The sequence below is a fragment of the Dicentrarchus labrax genome, unplaced genomic scaffold (genome assembly GCF_905237075.1).
Source record: "Dicentrarchus labrax unplaced genomic scaffold, dlabrax2021, whole genome shotgun sequence".
NCBI lineage: Eukaryota > Metazoa > Chordata > Actinopteri > Moronidae > Dicentrarchus > Dicentrarchus labrax.
This window is the reverse complement of record NW_026136704.1, coordinates 5843163-5864558: the sequence shown is the minus strand read 5'-3', so window position 1 is coordinate 5864558 and position 21396 is coordinate 5843163. Positions and strand designations below refer to the sequence as shown.

Here is a 21396-nt window from a genome sequence, read left to right as displayed (position 1 = left end):
TCAGTTCTGAGTGTACGTCATACTAAAAACATTAGAAACCATTTGCTTACAAGCTTACAAGTTTTGTTTTTTTAGCTGTATTTAACCAAATAAAAAAAAACCAAAAAATAAATAAAAGGGGACCCAGAATAGATCCCTGTGGGACCCCACAAAAGAGAAGAGCATACTCCACAACCAAGTCTATGCTACATATCGTCATTATTAATGAGGAAGTAGCTGTTCATGCAGGTCATGTGTAATACGTAATGTAATGTTTCTGTAGCTGTGTCTCTAACTGTGTGTCTGATCCACAGAGATGGCTGAGCGCCATGATGTCCAGCATATCCTGAAGATAGCGCGTGAGCTGGTGCACAAAGTCCAGTCTCTTATGGACAACAAGTGACTATAGAGGAAGAGGAGGAGGAGTGTCTGACCCTACAGGACACTCAACTCTTCCTCTCATCCCTCAGAGAGACAGAGTATTTCCAGGCCTCCACCTATCCCGAGCAGGTCCAGGGAGTCCAGGTCTCCTCCCTGCCCAGATGAAGGCCCTGGGAGTAGGGGCAGGAGTGCTGCTGAGGCGGCCTGGCTCTGGAGCTCGGCCTCAACCTGTTTACATTTACCTTCACATGGAATGCCCATGGTGTCTGTTCAGACATGTGGATTTGTCTGCATGCTTGTGAGTTTGATCACACTGTGAACGCATTCTTGAGTCTCCCCACTCCTACAAAGCTTGTGTGCGTGCATGACAACACTCACACACACACATACACACACACATTCCGAAACAACATTGGCTCTGTCAATACTCCAGTGTGTCACCCTTTTCCTGACTGAACCAGAACATGTTGGGTGCCTGTCAGGAAGGTTGATCAGATGTGTTCCTCCATGCAATGCCGGCGGAGAACACTAGAGTGCAGGATTTACATACAACATTGTCAGAGGAGCAGAAGACTTAGCCACGAAGAAGTTTTCATTAGTGACCAAATGGACTGTGCCAACTACCTTTTCATGAGTGTTTTCTACAACAAGCATGTGTGTTTTTACCCCTCCCTTTTTTCTTTTTGTCCAAGTGTTCATTATCACACAAATGTTGCCTTTATCAGTAACAGCCCAAGGTACTTAGTTGCACTTTTTTGTGAGGGTTTCCTTCATGGTGCCTGTGAAGGCCTCACCAGAGTCGGTGGGGGCCGGAGGCACCACAAGAGGCCAAACTGTTGAATTGCAGCCAACTTTCCTGAGCATTCAAGTCAGTGTTTAAAGCATGTTTAATCCTTGTTCCAAGACAGAGGAAACACAGCAGCAGAGCACAACAGTTAAGACAAAAGCACACAGGCCTTCCTCCATACTTTAATATAAAACGTGGGCGTCGCTGTTTTGTAGTACTGAGTTTAGTTCAGGGCCGTATCTCCACTGAGGTCATGTCTGTGGTAATATTTCAGGGAACTGGGGCGCTTAATAACCAAAGGAGGAATTGATATTCAATGATTACACACAAATTACACATGTTGTGGTTTTTAATCTGATTCTGATATTATTTATAATAAATTGTGATTTTAAAGCCAAAAATAAAGGGGATTTAGTATTATCCAACACATTTTAATGGAAGCCCATTTCTTCCAACGCGACAGGGAAAAAGGATTCTCTAAATCATTATAACGACAAACTTTGTCAATATTATGAAAAAGTTTATTATATATAGGTATATATTTAGAATGACTTACATAATCTTTTTTTCCTGTCACATTGGCAGAAATGGGCTTCTGTACATTTTAGACCATTATATTGGGAGATAAAAATCCACAATTTCAATAGTCAGAAATATGTTAGATGGGTTGAGTTGCCCTGGATGGGAATTTGGACTCATGACCTCAGTATTTCTAAACCCTGGCTACGGCCCTGCTTGAGTTACTTTCTGCAGGGTTGGCTGAAGTTTCAAAGGACATTAAGCTGAGAAACACACACAGTGATAGAAGAAGACTTGAAAAGATGAATAAATGGAGTATTATAGATTCGTGGCTGGTTAGAAGAAGTAGACATGACGGGCTGAGAGAAAGGGGGCAGAAGAAAATGAAACATGATCAAGAAATCAAGAGAATGAAAATAAAGTAACAGATTGATTATATATACCAGTATTCCTTTTAAGAATAAAGCTGGAAATATTGTATATTTTTGTTATTGTCAACAATTTCCATGAAAAGACCAAAACCACTTCCCTAACCTGTCTTTGGCACTCAACCTCACTCACTGATTCTTACTGAAGACGTAAATCTATAAAAATGAGTTTCATTTTTACAAAAAGGCTCAGTAATTCACTGGAACAGATGGGTGCTGTTGTTTTTAACAAACTTAATGCAAACAAGAGTAAATGGTGCATTAGTTGGGGACTATTTTCAGAGATGGATTAATGCACATTTGGTGCTTTATTTACAGGAGGAGTTAACAAGTTGAAGCTTTTCACTGCTTTAAATTATGTTTGATTTTAAAAACAGACAAACCAAACACAGGCTCTAGATAGGGACTTTTGTGTTTTTTGTAGCCACCATAGTTTGTCATTTGCACTTGGAAAAGGGAGGGTGAAACGAGGGAGTGGCAATCTGCAACTGCTCCGCTTGATGCCACTAAATCTACACACTGGACCTTTAATATTTAGTCTTAAACAATGTCAGAAAACACCTCACAGTATCCCGAAGCTCCAGCTCTTGCAAAGTCTTGTTTTGTCTGAGCAACAGTACGTTGTTTCAGTACGTGCAAGAGTGTTTTTATCAGCTTTTAGATGACAGTGGAGCTCTATGGCACACAGGCATAACATAAAACAGGATTTGGATGCCAACACAATACTTGTTAGTAGATACATTGATTGCTGGTTAGGGTCTGAGCACGGGATTGGTTGACAATAAGAGTATTAAAGAATATTTCCAGCTTCATCCTTTAAATGAATCCATGTTTTCCTTTGGAACTGGAGTCAAACACGCTCACTGACTGTTGCATTCAGCAGCACTGTCAGGAAAAGTGGTTGCATATGTCCACGTTGAACCCGATTCTCCTCCTGCCTGAAGTCCAACCTCTAGAAATAAAACTTGCTCGGACTGGGTTGGTCTGAATAACACATGTGGTCCCAGGGTTTTAAAAAAGAAATACCTGAGAAGAAGCTGCTTTTAATGCCAAACTTTCTCTAGTGTTCAGTGAGTCAGTATTAGGTTGGTTGAGGCTTCACAGTAACAGCACAGAATACATTCATGTTTGTATCTGAAGAGAATCGGGGACATTTTTTGATACTGTTTCCAATCCCCCTCATCAGTGTGACCTTTTATCTCCATCCTCCTTATAATGTCCAACGCGGCTGCATATGATTGGTCATCCAGCTCGGACCTGCACCTGTGATTCAAGTGCCAAGAGTCTTCCCCAATCCTGAAGTGTACTGTAGTCATCCGGCTCTCTGATTTCACTAGTTTGATGCCAGGAACGGGCAGTGGTGTGGATGTACCTCGCTACGGCCTCTCCCCCTCCCCCAGGGAGGGTTGCCAGGGGAATCCAGGGCCCATAGCAGAGCTTTTTCTTCCAATCAGGACGTTGTGTACCAAAGCCTTGAAACAGCCCCCTCTGTGGCATGACGACAATGTGCAATGTCATACTGCATCTTGAAGACTGACTGTTTATTATGTGTGTAAAATATTTTTGAAAATGGTGATCTTGGATTCTTTAACTACTGTGCAATTTCTGTCGTTTGAGAAAATCCATCAAAGTCTATATTGCTGTAAATACGAACTGAAAGCCCAATATTTCTATGAAGACAGTCAGAACATATATATAACTTATTTTGAGATCTATTTTTTATGTTGGTTTTAGCAGCACTAGTCGAAGGTGTATACTGTGCAGAAATGCAGAATGTGTGCAGACTATGTTACACGTTGACTGTTAAGTGTTCTTTCTCAATGTTGTGCACTGACTTCAAGATTTCAAATTTCTATTTATTTAGAGAGCCAATGATTGCATTGCTGAATATGTATTGGTAAGGATGTATCATTTGCCTTGAATGTAATGTATTATTAAATAAGAGGTTGTTCATTAGTGGCCTAATCTCTTATTTTATCTGTTAATGCTACAGAGAAGATGTTCTTGACTTATAAGTTCTGTGGGTTCCTTCTCTGTTTATAATTGTTCCTCTAAAAAGTTTTTGCTCAAACATTTGTACACTGCGTACCGCCCTCAGAAAATATTAGGCCTCCAGGTACCACCATTATGACCGACGTTAAAATACAGCAGAGTAGGCTGACCCTGTTCAGCTACAGACAGTTCACACAGGAGGCAGCTCTATTCCTAATAAGATTATTTATTGCTGACTGTTGACTCTTGACAAAACCGGTTCAGGAGCCAGAGCTAGGCTGGGGGCAAAGGGGGTCCTCCTGGTCCACAATTCTCTTCCAAATAGTTCCCATTTGGAGTCAGTGTTTTTGAACCATTCATTTTACCTCTGCTGAACACGAGCCTCCACTCTCTGATAAACAGCCTCTTCCTGCATTAGAAATCAACAACCAGAGCTAATAGATGTAAAGAACACACTGAATTTGTCTAAAAGAGAAACCTATTAAGTATGTAGTGTTAAAAATAAAAAAAAATACAGACAGAATTGTAGTTCAAATGTTCAATATTCACAGGAAATAATCTGCTAAACTTCCTATTATTACTGCTTTGCTCAGACTGAAATCTCTCATGGACGTTTGAATTCAACTCTGCTGTCCCGTGGGAAGCCTCTGCACTTTGCGGTTCGGAAGTAATCATTAATAAAAGGTCTATCTCAAAAGAACCTACCATGCAACCACTGGATGAGGCTGAATTCTCCAAGGAGAACCCCCCCAGCGACACTAAAGAAGAAGAAGTAGGAGGACTCTAACCAAATCCAGGTTACATACGCAGTCAACACCAGCGTTTAGTGAAACTGTTCAGTGCCTACCTCCAGAACACATCTTTCCACATCCAATAGAGGCACATGACATAGGCAAAAATATGAATGCCTTTTGGGTTTCCCCCACAAGTCCAAAACTGTGAACTGATGACTGACTTAAAAAAAAATCTGAAAATAAACCTCCTGCATATATATTTGTATTTTGAACCTTTTGTCAAATGTAAGACCTTGTCTCTTTTAGAAAGGGGATACAGTTTGTGAAATATATCTTGATGGTAGTGCATAGACTGAGCATTATGGAGGGGGATACATATTTTGGCAGGCTGCATGTCCGTCCCAATGGAACAAAGATGTGATTGCCTTGGTTTTATCAGTACATTGGTATTTAAATGCATTAACTAACACGTACAGAAGAATAAAAGAGTTTGTTTAGATACATGAGCCATGTGGTACTTCCCAAAACCCTATAGTTAGAACAATAACATTAAAACGATGAATTCAACAATACACATATTGATATCATCAAAGCATTTTAATGCAGGTTCACCTTCACTCACAGGGACACACCTCTTACTGGGGGCAACTACCCTGGCACAACACCTTTTTTTCAGGCAGTGCAAAAGTGCATTTTATGAGTTGTATCACCCCTTTTTAAAAGTATTTCAACTGATACAAAAGACTGGATGAGCTTTAATCCCTAAAATATAACTCACCAGTGAAATGAAGTCATTTTGGCAAAGAAAACTTTTAGTGACAAGGTAGGAGCTGTAATAACTTTTTGGCTAATGCAAAACTGCATTTCATTGGTTGTATTGCCACTTTTAAAGGTATTTAAACAGGTAAAAGTTAGTGGGTGAGCTGCAATCTCTAAAAAATTATCTTCAGAAATTGTATTCTCTAGTTTACGCTTTATGTTGGAAGTTTTGGCTATTCGAAGGTAAATTTTTTGACATGAGCTGATTAGTAACTGAATTTAGTAACCAGTACCAAGTTCAAATTCTTACACTTATAACAAACCAATTTTCATGAAAATTAGTTCAGAATTAAAGAGTAACAGAGGATTTTGTAGTTATCTGTGCGTCTCTCAGTAGTTAACTAGCGGATTGATGTGATTAATTAATTAACACAGAGTAAATTCTCAAATAGTACAAACATATGATCACCATATGCATTAGTACGCATTGCTGTAGATTAAACTACCCAACAGAATATAAAGTAGTTAAAATGAGCTCAACCGTAAACATCTACTGTTGTTGTAAACAATAGTGATGTCAGTTAGATTTATTTCTGACGTTTCAAATGTTCATTTATATTTTTCTGGTAAAAAAAACAAAAAACAACTTATCAATTCATATGAATAAGAATTCAGAATAAATTAATATCAACCAATATTTTACCAGCTGTAATTCAAGCATCCTGATGTTTTATCTGTCCCAATAATTATCATGTGTCCCTAATTATTATCTTATTTTGGAGATAATTTTGTGTTAATATGGTACAAACAATCTGAACTGCAGGTCACGTGTTCAGTACACTAGGGCTGCCCCCAACTATATATATATATATATATATATAAACATGGAAATAGCAGTATTGATTCTGAATGTGTCACAACAATTATTTTTGTATTTTTGACAAAGAATTTTTGGGAGTTTCATTTTGGTCTGAGATGCTGGTGCTCTAGTGTGACACAATATATATAATAATAATGTATATATAAGTGTTTATGGACATTTTTTAGAACACATATTTTGAGCCTTTTCTCCCTTTATTTGACAGGATCCGCAAAGGGCCACAGGTCAGACTCAAACCCGTGGCCTACCAGAACATCCTGCTATTGAAACATTTTAAAGTTCATTTTAATGTTGAGTTAGTACAACCAGATATAGAGAAGGGAAACTGAGTTGAGTGGTGACATCAATTCTTCTTAAAAGAGAAAAGAAGCAGACTGACAACAGGTTTTAAAAAAGCATTGTTTATCACGGTTGATACTTCAAACTGATCAGTACCCATGACATTGCACAATACAAAGGCATGAAAAAAATGTAACATTAAAATAGGTATTGCATCTTCCAAAAGCTAATTTTCCATTCATAAATACTTGTTGCGATTTCAGTTCACTGCAGTTTCTTACAACAGAATCACAGAGATTTTTACTAAATAGCCAGAAATCATTTTCTAAAAATTGATGAGCGTGATGTGACACGAAAAATAACAATCAGCAGACATTCTGTGGGTGTGAGAAGTTATTAGTATCTTTTTTTTTTTGTACAGTACAACATCGAAGGCCAAGAGTTCTCCGCAGACGAGGAGTGGCTGCCTCTGGTGAGGAGACTGTCCTGCTGTGGTCATGTGACCTTTGAAAGGTGCCAAGGCCCAACACAGATAGTGAGATGGGTGAGACGATGTCCATGATTTTCTGTTCCCCTGCTCCGGGTCCTGTTCCAATCAGAGCAGAGCTGATTAGTGTTCCCGCTTTGACTCTGACAAAACCTTTCACTCATCTTTTCATTTGATGACTCAGAGATATCTCTCTATGAGCTGAAAACATTATTTGTTGGATTTGTTAATGCCCACTGTGACAGTTGAAGGACTAGTTTGACACTTTGGGAAATTCACTTTCTTGCTGAGAGTTAGAGTGATAGTCCTTGGATCTTCTCATCTAACTTGCAATAAGAAGGAATAAGGGTATTTCCCAAAATGGTGAACTATTCCTTTAACAATCTCTGGCCTCAGCTGAAATGTGAGGATTTGCTTTTTCTTTTTTTTTAATAAAAGCTAACTGAATCTTTAAAGTTTCGACTGTTGTGATGAAGCTTCAAATTGTAACTAATTGAACACCACTCGCGTCTGTATGTGATAACCTAGGAATGAGAATGGGCTGTGAACTATTTAGTAGAAACTACAGCAGTCACAAAAACTGTGAACGTGGTTATATGACGAACCAAGTGCTTCCAGTGTGTAACATTTAGGAGCTATTGGCAGAAATGGAGTATTATGTTAATTATTATATTGTTCTAATATTCAGGTATGTTTGCATTACCTTAGAATAAACCTTTTAGAATTACACACGCTGTGGGTCACTTTCCTGCCTGCCATGTTTCTCCTAATTGTTGAACACTGGACCTTTTAAGTCATTTTTCCATATTCTATTCAAATGACAAATGTACCAGTGTGTAGTACATCACTTCATTATGCCAGGATGGATTTGCCATCACTGAGTGAATGGTGAAGGTGTGTGAACGTAGTGTAAAAGCGCTTTGAGTGGTCGGAAGACCAGAAAGGCGCTATACAAGTACAGGTCCATTTACCATTTACAGGTAGAATATGACCAACAAACATGTACATGAGCCACTAAACTGGCTGGGTTTCTCGTGCCATATGTCATCCTCCTCATCAGAACCTGACTGATGAGTTGATCACAGAAAAGCCACAGACACAGTGTGTCTGAGCTCGTGTAAACAGTGTCTCTGTTACATGGTTTGTCCACTAGAGGGACGAGTTGATTTTCACACTGTAAAATGTTCTCAGTACACATATTGATCACAACTCTTCAAGAACTAAATTGAAGGCTTTATAAAATTGTTGTTTGGTGTATGTTTAACAGTCATTATTAATATCTGCAGTGGTCAGGTTTTTTTCTAGGGTAGAGGTATTCAGAGCCTTGTTGATAATAAATGGTGCATTGTTTTTTTGTGGATGCTGCACCAGTGACAGTATAATTACTTTGAAACTCATTAAAAAAGAACTACAGAACTACTTTTGAACATGTATATGCTCCTTTGATGCTTATTCCACTACATTTGTCTGACAGCTACAGTTACTTTCACACAAAACATTTGATCATTTTATGTTTAAAATGTTAAAATAGATTTAAGAGGACCTACTGGCAGAAATGGAATATAAGATGTCTCTACAGTAGCCCTGAATGGACAAACCAAATACTGAATGTGGATAGGGGCCTTTCACAAGTTTCACAGCCACCATAGTTTCTCGTACACACTGGTCCTTTATTTTTCCTGATGTCTTAACTTAGACATACAGAACACTGACAGCATCTGAAACTACCCGTATATTGATACAATGTATATATTGAGTACCTTCACTTTTAATAGTGAGAGTATATTCTGTGGATAATACCTTGAATACTACTATCACTGTATGGCATGTTTTTTCACCATTTGCAACCACCTACTGTGATTTTAAAAAGAGATGGCTGATAATGGGAAACGGCTATCATTATGTTTAATTCAGATAATTCAATTACAGCAGATACATTATAGGTTCATTATAATAATTGATTTATTTAGTTCTTATACAAAAAACATTTGATAGTCTCCAAAAAAGTTTGTGAAGTTTTTTAATCAATTGGTCACAAATGTTTGTTTGTTGCTGTAAACAACAGTGATGTTGATTACATTTGGTTAAATTAGAGCTATGGAATATGAAGTCATCTTCTTTGTTCACGAAAGCTTGACCTTTCTTACCACCATGTGTGCACAGTCTCTACAGATTATGAGATTAACAGAAAAATGTTATCTCATCGGCCATGAGAAGAGGGTAATTATCGGTTGTTGTATCAGCTGAAAATCAATCAATATCGTGCGTGCATACCTAGACAAAATTGTTTCAGTTGTGTTTTTAGGGAAATATCAGATCATGTATTTCATGCACATTTACTGTAATATAACTGAGCCACTCATCAATCCATGCAATACCATACATCTTAACTGACCTTTAACTGTCATTTATATGACACCATACACTGACTGAAAAGGCAAACCACCAAATGAGTTGTTAAGGGTTTTGGGGGCCAATATATACAGCGTACATGGACTCTACATACAGATAAAAATCATTGTTCAGTATTTAGACCCTTCAGGGTAGAAAAAAAACACACACCGTAAAAGGTCTTGTTTTCAAAGTGTTTAAGTTAAAGTATTATCAGCAAAACATACTTAAAGTATCAAAAGTAAAAAGAAAATGTCATTAATCATGAATTAATCATTTATTAATCAGTCTTGACTGCATTTAATTTATAACTATGACAGTTCCTAAGTTCATTGTGTGTTTTATAGCTGTTGTGTGCAGCTCTACCTGTGTGTTGTGGTGATGGCACGTCCTCTGCTCCTAACTGGGGTTAGGCCTCTCTGCAGACTTCTGAATCTGTGTGGAGGAACAAAAGGCAGACAACAGACAGGCAGCAGTTACACTATCTGCTCTCAGGATGACAGGAAGAACCACAATGTGCAACCTGAACCACCATGAAGATGGACACAGTCAGCTGACTTTAACATATTCATCTTCTTTGCCCCTTACTCACGAACAGAGGCTGATTGTGTTGATAAAGTGCATTATTAGGAAATCAAAAGCAGAAACGCTCATCTAAAATGTTTCTAAAACATGTAGAAACTAGGTGTAGATCTGTCAAACTACCAGAAGAGGGCAGAAGAGCTCTTCAGCAAACATCAGGCTTCTACACCGAGAGACTAACACAAGACAAAGAGACTAACAGAATACCAACTGAAGACCAAAAAGATGAAGACAGTCATGAAGCTGAGACCAGAAATCAACAAAAGGCTGCATTACATGGCGAGAAACTCAAGTCAAAAACAAGAGATGAGTAACTGTGAGCAGATGGAAATCTGTAACGAGATCTTCCACAGAGCTGCAGATGGTTGAACTCAAATCAGACACTAAAAAAAAAGGCTGAATTTGGAAATAAAAAGAAAAAAGCTCAACGACAGGCAGAAATGTTACTGTACCTGTGATTGTTCTTTTAGGAAATCTGGTAGCTGAAATTCACCTTTAAAGACCTGGAAAAACAAAGGACCTGGTTTAGAGCTCCACAAATTCATTGAATCTGCATGAATTCATCAGCTGGATTACCATAGTGAGCATCAGTTCACCTTTATGAAAATGACTTATTATATCACTTAAATGAGATTAGAGCATCATTCTGCATGTACTAAAGCATGATTATCACTGCTGACAGATGATCTCCACCTCACTGTTCATCTGTTGTGACATTGTGTCATGCAAGGTGAACATTTCCGTCCTAAAAAGGTGAAGGCTGCTGGACGCATGCCAAGGAATTTCGTGCTCTGCTCCTGGTGTCGTATAGTTTCCCCCACACGGGGGGGGGACACAGAGATGAAAAGACACACAGAACAGGGTGGGGTGTGTGTTTCTTTCCAGGAAAAGAAAGTCTGGCTCTGCCTCCCTTGCTGGCCTCAGCCACAGTCAACACATGAATGGACGACTCCTGGATCTTTCAGGATTATTACTAACACGTGTCTCATATCCACAGACACATACGATATCTACACAGGAAGAGTCACCTCCTTCATGTGGAATGGAAACAACAGTGTAGCAGCAGGTCGCTCTGTCAACCACAGGAATGTGGAGGGAAGCTTGGGCTATGACTAACAACAGTGTGAGACTGAGAGAAGCTGAATGTCAGAGGAATGGAACAGATAAAGACATGAAACAGAGACTGCAGCAGTATGGTGTTACTGCAGTCCACCAGGGGGCAGCAGAGAGAGACGCTGTTAACTGTTCATAGTTCTATCAGATATCACTGGGTGATCTTCCATAACATATATATATACTGTGAAGTGTATATAGATATATATATAGTAATGTGTTAACCATAAGTACTCTTTTCTCACATGCTGAATTGTTTGAATTCCATTAAAAACTGGTACAACAGGCTCTGACAATAGTGGACTTGTTACAGGACAAGTGCGATCTACGGATCTGAAGAGCCATAGAGGAGAGGTTTAGAGGTTGGCGTCTGTGTTTTTTTTAAATCATAATAAATAGATTGCGTTTAAGCTGCAGTCGTTAGCACCTTGCTAACTAGCTTAGGTCCTACAGTAGTAACCTGACGCTACTTCCGAGGCCAGAGAGCATGTCACTGGTTACCTATGGTATGTAGTGGGGTTACAGGCTACCTCAGAAAAAGCAATGGTCAGGACTGACACATTGTGGCACCCCTGCTAAGTCTGTGAGGGCCAACTGTGAGATCAGCAAAGGGCCCTATATGAACACCTTCCATAGGTCCCCACCCTGCAGACTTTATTTAAAGGTGCCCTGTGGAGTGCTTCCTGGAAACAACAGTTGTGTTTACATTCACTGTTACCCACAAAAACACCCTGTGTGTATCCTGGAGCTCAACTGACTGTGCTAGGCATTTAGATATTTCCTTCTAAGGTTATTATAGTTATCTAAAACTTAACTAAAAATTAGGTGTGTTAACACATTTTAGTTAATGGAAGAAAGACTTTGGGGAAAAAAGGATATACAAGACATGTATTTAGTTTTAGTTCATTTGGTCAACTTATCAGGCATAACAGGCACAAGGAAGCACTGGTGCATGTTTCTTGAGAATGGAATGTCTGTCTATGTCAGTGTCTTTGTATTTTAATATCTATTCTGAACTTTTTAACTCTTACCACTGACAAATACTTCCAAAAAACTAAATACTGAAACTACTAAAAACTTAACCTTTTTAAACAAAACATACATTGAAATGAGCAAACCCACTCTGGAAACTAACTCTAACTAACCTGAACTGAACAAAAATTAAATGAAATGAAAAAACAAAACTATAAAAACTCCATGCTCATAAATTTATCTTGCATTGTTTACATCCTTGTTTACCATCTTACAGTCTTCCTCCTTGTCTTTTTTGGCCATATCTTGGTGTGTTAGGCCCATCTGCAGATCAGTGGAATAGTGCCACACCATTGGCAGGAGTAAATGTGAATTTGAAATCTGACTGCTCTCTGTTCTTCATCCTGGTATTGTGTGCTCTGGTTCACTGGGGTGAAGGACACACAACACCTATACACTATTATTTGATCAAGAGTAACGGGGGTGATGGACAAATATGTTTAACAAGTCTATAGATGCTTTAAGTACAACCTGGATGTTATTTCTCTCTTCTCCCTCAACACTCATAATAAAGTCTACCTTGAAATGTTATCTAGCTTGAGGCAGAGGAAACCTGAGTTAATAGCAGGTTAAGTACTGTGTGCTCTGTGTTCTTATGTGGTTTCTAACTCATTTTGCACTTCTGCTGATGTTCTAACTTCCCCTTTGTCACCACCAACCTCAACTGCACCCAAAACATCACCAACAACAAAGTCAACCGCAGGCGGATTTAGGCAGAACACAAGGGGCAAAGATCACCTGAAATACAGGGTTTGTATGTACTTATCATTTTAATTTCTAAAAAGTTGCAAAATCCAGTTTTAGATGTTTTATTTTCATCCTTCTTCTGTGGACTGTGCGTTTCCATCATAGAGCCAATAGACAGTGCTGAGTTACTGCAATCAGATAATCAATGAAGAGACCTCCACACTGAGGGAGGAGTGGGTCAAAAGTCCTGTGCCCCTCTCCTGGGCTCGAGGGATTAAACCTCCCCCAAAACACAAAACTCATTCCTTAATCCCCCTGCGTGCCTTCATGCATGCTTGCGTGTTTGCCTGAAGTCGACAGGGCCAGAAACTGAACGTAATCTTAAATTATTTCCAACACCAGAGACAGCAAGGCGAGCGCATGTTTCTGATTTCCTCCTGGGTGCCATTTTGCAGCTTTCCTCAGTGTACAGAGGCTCTGGTCCAGACTGCTCCGAGCCTGTCCAAACCTCCTGCTCAGAAAGACAAGGGAGAGCACGAAAAAGGAGCAGTGGAGCAGAATGCCCTGTGCCTGTGCACTGGGTCACACACTCAGGGTAATAAATCCATGTGGTGTATTATTGGGAAATGTAAAGAGGAGACTGAGCTGTCTTCTTTGCATGCTACAGATCAATCCGTCCTTCAGAGGGAAGACAGACAGAGATGAAGGGCTGCCTCTGGGAAAGGCCAGACTTCATGTCTGTGTGATGGGATCACTGCAGTAACATGAAGCCAGCCTGCTCTTGTCCAGCAGACGCTGACCTCAAGGTCTATTACCTCTGAAGGATCTGCTAAAATGCTCATGAAAGGAGGAAGACTCATATGGTGGGAGGTTTACAGTCTCTCTACTGAGTCAGATAAAACACATACAACAGTGCTCAGCAGTAACAAAAGAGACCTCTGCCCGCCAATACAGGGCTCAGTCCCCAATCAGCTGACTGACAGAATTCATACTTTGCTGTGTTCCTGTCTCTTCCCAGAGTTAAAGATGTCAAACTGACCTCTTTTAGAGCAGCACACTGCTCTTCATTAGACTCTTTCCTCCAAAAGAGTTGGTTGCTATTCACAACTATAGGAAGTCAGCACTTCTGGTTTAACTGCATGTTTAATCAAGGACACAATTCTAATATAGCAGTCCTTTGAGCAAAACATTGAGCAATACCTCACCAAACTACTCATTTTATTCTCACAGGCTCACTTTGTTTGCAATTTCATTTTTTTAAAAATGCCTAAAAGCATGGATTGCAATTTTTTTCTGCCATGAAACCAGGCATTTTAGGCTGCAACAATCCCCAAAAAAAGCCTGCAGAATCCTGGAAGGCCTGAATAAAGTCCAGTGTGTAACATTTAGGAGGATCTGTTGTCAGAAATGGAATATAATATTCATAGGTATGTTTTCATTAGTGTGTAATCACCTTAATATAGGAATCATCATCATCAGTTTATTAGCTTTTGAGATAAAAAAAAAACATTAAAAAAACAGTGTCTGCAGGCAGCCTCGGCAGTGTGGCTGCTGGGGAACGATGAACGAGTTTTGGGAAAGGCAGTGAAAAAGTTGGTTTGGAGCCCTGTACTATAACTCTCATCCTGCTGTAAACATTTGCCTACCGGCTAAGATAACCATATATATTACATTGTAATGTGCATGCAATAATGTAATTATACATGACTTTTCTTTGTTTAGATATCAGCATTATATATCAGCCATCAGCAGCCCTGCTCCCTAAATATTTCCATCGGCCACTGAACAACCCATATCAGTCGACCACTGCTCATTTGGTATCCATTCAGGAACTTAATGAGTTTGGGTTTTTAATTTTCATTCCATTTCTCTCTTAAATTACCTTAAACTCCCAACTGTATCACAGTTTTTCCAGAAACCCTGGAATAAAATGTCTGCCACAACCACAGACCCCTAACACTAAGCACTGAAGTATAAGGTTCAAACATTCACAGGACAACAGTGTGGGTTAGCAGAAACCCTGAAAGCCTGCCACAGCAGGGCCCGTCAGGGAGGGACCGGCACAGTCGGGTCAGCCAAGGTGCCTGCTGGTACAAGCAGCAGGTTGGTCCAGTGTGGTAGCACCAAACTAAACCCTGCAGTGGTTCCGCCTCAGTATTATGGCTGGAGTTCCCTGTGACTAAGCCCCAGTTCCAGGGGGTTAAATCTGGTAACAGCCCAGTGTGTTTGAAAAGCTGCCAGTGTCGAGCCTAGATCAGCAGGGGAGAATGTTTCAGCTACTTTTACCCTTCTCTGGGTGGAAACTTTCTGTAGATATTGTTACCTCAGACAAAATCTGAACTGCACACTGACACTCCTCAGGAGACTGAGTGTGTGTGCATGCACTGCTCTTTGTGTAGGTCGGGGGTACTACTACCAAGGCTACAGTTAGCTGAAAGAACAAAACTCATGATACACAGTCATATTGTACCATTTTCATACGTCAGTGTGTGAAGATTTTTTCTGAGAGAGGAAAACCTCAGATTTCTTATTCTCCTTCTGGACAATTATTGCCAAGGGGCCGAAATACACTCAATCACACACACAGTCAAACCATGTAAACTCAGAGTGCTGACCTTAAATCTGGTCAAGAATAGTAGATCTCAATACTTTTTGGACAGAAATGTAACTGCAGGTAACAAGTAGAGAAAACTGCAGAGTACTGAATGTCTAGTCAGACTGAAAATCTTGCTTACTTATTTCTTTGATCTTATAGTTTGATTTAAAATAAAATTCTCATTTAGGTTCTTGTACGGCTGCTTTCTTTCAGACTACAGTTAACATTTGAGAGAGACAAACTAATGGGAAAGCAATCCAAATTCTTTACTAAAGTATACTGGCTAAACTCCAAACTGGGTTAAGGACAGCAACTATCAGATTGGCTTTTAACTTTTAACAAAGAGAAGCCTCTTTTGAGAGAGCTGCTTCTGCTGCTACATGACAACAAAGGTTGGATAGAAAAACATGCTTCTACTCCTCAAAGTAAGGTATCAAAGGGTTGTTGCTGTTTGTACCAAGCTATCGGCACTAGCATTGTACCTAGCTTTAATCAGGTATTTATAACTGGACTGACAATAGAGGGGTTTCTGGTGACTAAAGGCAGCCATCGGTACACAGCACCGTACCATTTGCTCAAGAGTTGGGTGTTCTTAAAATACATCATCCAATTGTCAACATCTCACTGCTTCCCCAATCTCTTTGCAAGAAATCTGTGTCTTTTGTGTCTTTGTAGTCTCTACACAATGACTTGTACAAATGGGGATGACAGAGCAACCTTTAGAACAGCCTGTCCTTGTTCATGGTGTTGCACTCTGTTGTACACACAAATGGTGACGAGTAGCTGTGTGAAGAATGGAAAAAGGAAGGTTAATAGTGAAGTTCAAACCCTGCTTTGCTTTAAAACCTCAACACACTTGCCCAATCTGAAAGTTACAACAATTGTTGTACCCAGATCCCCTGGTCCCAGCAGGTTTCCGACACTGTTGGACAACAGCATACTGAGGTCTTGAGCCTCCTCTATAAACTACAGAAGAACTATTTGACCGCAGCCATATGTGCCTGATTTGAATCCCAAAAAGTCTTAAATAAGATATTTGAACATTATCAGAACGGATTCTCCACTCTTACACGGAGTAGATCTGGCAAACACAAACCCTGCTGAATTCTTGATCGGAGTTAAATGAGTAAGATGCATCGATCAATAAACACTTCATGTGAGGTCCTCATTAATAAATCTTTTAGCCACTTTCTTCCTTCCATGCTGGTCCAGCCAGTGGTTTCATGAATACGAGTCTCTGCTGAGGTCTAAAAGCCAAAGAGCGACACGATGGTCAAGCACTGACAATGGTCCCGAATCAATAAGATATGATTAGGCTGCACATCATTAACTGTCCTCGCATCAGTATGAAGGAAAAGGTCCAGCCACAGACCCAAAGCACAAAGCGCTATACGAGGACCTCTACAGACATTCTTTTCTCATCTCTCCACTAACTCATCTTATTATTGTTACTGTGAAGAAACTGAGAACTTATTGATCCAATATCTATTTCTCACCAGGGATAAGCAAAACTGCAAAGCCACTTAAAAGCTATTGATTGCGGCTTTGAGGGCCTGGACTGACGAGCTTCATTTACAGCGAGCTGGAACAACCGCCACTGCCCAGCAGTCAGAGGTGAAGTCTGGACAACCAGCAGGAGTCCAGGTGCTCAGTGCAGGATAGATAAGGACGCTTGGGTCCAATTGAGGAAACATGCCATGTGTTCTTTTATCATTTTCTTAGCTCAAATTCTATGAGACAGTTCTAAAATTGAGGCAGGGTACCTGCATCTTTGGCTGCCTTTCCACCAAGCAGTACATTAGAATCTTTATTTTTATGTTTTCATTGGCAAAGAGTTGAGGATGGTACCAACAGAACCACTCCATTCCATCCTGTTTTTTGTTTTTTGTTACCCTTCTGCTGAGGCTCCAAGTGAACTGAGCCTATACTAAAAGAGGCAGGCCACTCCAACTTTGTAACTGTTCATAAATGGAATGTCAACTGATAAATATTATGTATCAAATATTCTTCAAATATGTTTTTTTATATTTTTATTATTTATATTATAGTTATTTTTTTCACTAATGTAAAATCTTATTAAATATGGGTTAAATTGGTAATTTTTTTTTTAGAGCACTAGGCCATCTTACTTCAGAGACCATTTAAATGACAAATGAATGATAATGAAAAAAGGAACCCTAGAAAGACCACAGCAACAAAAGACTTTTATCTGATGGTAATAATGTAAACGTGTTTGTGATGATGCTTGGTAAAATTATATCTTCTTTAACACTGTGTAGACCACAAATGCAGTCCTGAGATACCACAATCACAATACTGGTCAGAAAAATTACAATTAGATATTTACCACAGTTTAAACAACAAAATGGCCCAAAACTATGTGAAACCCAATGCTTAGTTGGGACTCCTCTGGTAGGTACAAGAACTCTACTCTTTGACTACAGATAGTTCATTTTAGTTCACTACTATTGTGATGTAGCCACATAATGAAGGCTACTGATAACTAACACACACAAACTACAAGCTCTAGGCCTCCTCTCAACATTTGTCATGTCTAAAAATGAAGCCCTGGAAGCTTTCAGGGTAAAATCAATAGAAACACAGAGGTTTTAAGGAGATATGCATCGACTGTGTTTGCTGCTTTGACCACAGGGCAGACGCTGCTCGGAAGGATTACCTTTAAGACAGGTCCTCAGTCACAGTAAAAACAACAAGGCGAAACAGAGATAAGGCTGCTCTCAACAGGTCAAGCTTTCTCAATCATCTGCATCGCTCAGTCTCCACAATACAAACAAACATTGTGTTCAATGGCTGCTTCCAAACTATTTCTCTGATGAGCAGCGAGATCCAGGCTGCATACTGTGTGGTGAAGTCGGAGCTGAAGAAGAGATGAGACAGAGGGTAAATATTTGGATTGGGCTGGGTGAAAATTCAAGACAGCAGAGAGAGCATTTCCACATGTGGCTTCGTCATTCAGTGGTTTAGTTCAGGGCTGTTTGCCAGATGTCTTAAGCAATACAACACACAATTTTGGGGGGTTGCTACCATACTAATGGAGGGTGGCCTGGAATTTAGTAAGATCAGCTCCTCGGTAGTCAATTTCCTTGAGTAATTTAGAGAAACAGAATTCAAATTAAACCTTTTTTTCTCAGCTAATGCTTCTTAGAACACTGGTTCTCAACCTAGGCGCCAAAGGTTCATGGGGATTGTAAGGCCTTCTTGATTTTAAGGCGTGAAAGAAAACTGTATAGTGTTAAATCTAATATGAAATATCCATAAAATATATCTCTTAGTCAGGGGTTGTCAGTTTACTAAATGGTAGAAAAAGGGGTCCCTTAAGAAAAAAGGTTGGGAACCACTGTCAAAGGAAAAAATGAACTGGAATGACCTTGGTTAACAAATAGTAACAAAAAGTGAAAAGAGAACAGAGTTTACAGTGATGGAGTGAAAACATCGCCATCTCTTTTTACGACTTTATCTGTTATGTAACATTTTCCTAGAAATTCATCCAGCGACACTAACAGAGGAAAACAGCCATATCCGTACCTGTTTGTCCACATTCAGCACAGTGAATAACCTATGTATGCCATGCACACAGACTTGAAATCTCTCTAATCTCTATTTGGTACAGATAGCAAAACAATACTTTTAATAGATAGCTACCTTTGAGGAATAAAAAAAAACCCACTTTTTTTTGTTAATTTAAAAAAACAAGCCAAACTTGTTTGAAAAGAGTTTGTGAGACTATGTAACCTTTAAAAAGAAGACATATATCATTATTAAACAATAAAACATATCTTTACTCAATTCAATACACTCTAGGGTATGCTGCTGCTACAATCTTACTAGTGGTTAATGTCATTACTAACTTTATGATTCTTCTTTATGACTGTCCCACTATGTTTACCACTATCCTGTGGTAGAGTTATTTAGACCAACTTTAATGTTGTTTCTTGTTATTAGACAGTTATTAAATGCTAACGCTGATACACGTCTGCTCGATGTGTAAACAACACATTCACCATAACAATTTTTTATATTATTATATATTTATGTTCATGTTGTGTTTTCAGCTGGTTCTGCTGCCCCCAAATGGCCAAAACAGAAATAAAATCCGGAAATATCTGAACAAAGAATTATGTGCCAACTTGATACTCTTAAGTTCAATACTTGATGTTACAGACACATTTTGGGAAAACTAGGCCTAGAGGTAACTGACCACATGAAGCTCACTAAAACAACGTTTTACGGCGTTAAACACGATTACAAATTCCGAGCATGTTGTCCTTTAGCATTCTAACACGTATAAGCAAACTGACCACGGCGCAGTGTGAGAAACTTTTTGTTCACTTGGAACTGGCTGGTAGGAGATCCTCCTCTGCATGCAGGAACTCCAGCCCGGGAGGGAGATGAGGGGGAGGCCAAGCAAACAATAAACCCTGCAGCTGGGCTTGATGCAGTGGAATCGCACTAATAACCTGCAGATGTACACAGTATAAATCTGAGCGAATGAGCTTCAACACACACATGTTGTCATCGAAACACGTACGTCTGTTGTGAGGAGTGTTAACCATTTCAGGGAGCGGGGGCGGAGGAAGACGGAGCACACAGAGACATGGATATTTACTGCTTTCAAAACATGTCAACAGGACCACAGGCACATTTGAGAAGCATTAACATGCACAACATGGTGATAACACGGATTGAACAGCATGAGGACTTGATATCTGGCAGCCTTGATAGAAAATTTGTTACGTAGAGTACGGCGACTCAGCTTTAAAGCCACAGTCCAACATTTAGAGAAATTTGTTTCTTTGTACTCATCTTACAATGAGACATTGTGGTTTTAGGAAAAGTTGACTTTAACACAAGTGATCAACAACAGATGTCGGCAATGACTGCAAGCAGTATCTCAAAAGTCATAGGGGCCAGATGGATAAAGCTCTACGCAGATCCACAACTAAATCTGTGTGTGCACACAAAGACAAATATGTGTAATTCTTTTCAAAGTTGTTTTCACACGGTTCTGTTCAGAACTCGGGGACACAATGATTGATTTACACTCACTGTTCACCTGTTTGCAGTCTACAGACCCATCCATGAAAAGAATGGCATAGTAGTGCAATTTCACCAAATGTGTCACAGCAGAGCAGATATTTTAGCTCTGGAAAACTGAGTCTGTGCATGGCCTGAAGTATGCGTGACATCTCACAGCATGTTCTGTTTTTGAATAGTGCTTTATTTTTGGGAAATGGCATTGTTTATGCATCTGGCCTGGTCATTACTCTTCTGTAAACACAACCCAGGTGACTCTTGCATATAACTGTGACAAGCATGCTAGCATGTTAATGTAAGTCAGATTTATGGGCTAAACATGCCCATGACCTATGCACACAGATCAAACCAATATCCTCATGTGATTCTAAATTTGAAGGTAAACAAGTCAACAAATGTTCCTAAAATGTTAGACTATTCAGTCTAAGCAGTCTAAAAAAGCCTAGCCCGTTTCTCTGATACTTCTAGAAGTCTGTCACCGCTCAAGCTGTTTTGAAAATACACTTAAGTTTTGGATCGAAAAAAATTTTAGCTCTAAAAGCAAAAAATGCAAATGGCAATGGCAAACAGCAGCCCGTTGCACCAGCTGTGTGTAAGTTGCTGTAAGTGGCTGCATCACACCGTTACATTACAACACAATTCCAAGTAAAAAATAAATACTTACACATGCTCTAAGAGTTGTCTAAATCATAAAATGTTGGTAAAAACAACAGTT

The 21396-nt window shown here is 39.5% G+C and overlaps 2 protein-coding genes across 5 annotated transcripts in view; one reads left to right on the top strand and one right to left on the bottom strand.

The window, feature by feature from the left end:
* The window catches only part of sgsm2 (small G protein signaling modulator 2), a 97629-nt gene extending 93579 nt beyond the window's left edge, over positions 1-4050 (top strand). For all 3 annotated transcript variants that reach the window (XM_051397763.1, XM_051397762.1, XM_051397764.1), the window contains one exon: positions 294-4050. In XM_051397763.1, coding sequence (XP_051253723.1) covers positions 294-382 — 89 coding nt within the window. In that variant the 3' untranslated portion in view covers positions 383-4050. The remainder of the gene's footprint in view (positions 1-293) is intronic.
* A 2794-nt stretch (positions 4051-6844) lies between these two features.
* The window catches only part of tpst1 (tyrosylprotein sulfotransferase 1), a 50549-nt gene continuing 35997 nt past the window's right edge, over positions 6845-21396 (bottom strand). Inside the window, exons 4-6 of one of the 2 annotated variants that reach the window (XM_051397622.1) lie at positions 10651-10701; positions 9983-10051; positions 6845-7324 (exon numbers count right to left, since the gene is read on the bottom strand). In XM_051397622.1, coding sequence (XP_051253582.1) covers positions 10016-10051; positions 10651-10701 — 87 coding nt within the window. In that variant the 3' untranslated portion in view covers positions 6845-7324; positions 9983-10015. The remainder of the gene's footprint in view (positions 7325-9982; positions 10052-10650; positions 10702-21396) is intronic. The other variant, XM_051397623.1, reaches the window with a different exon arrangement.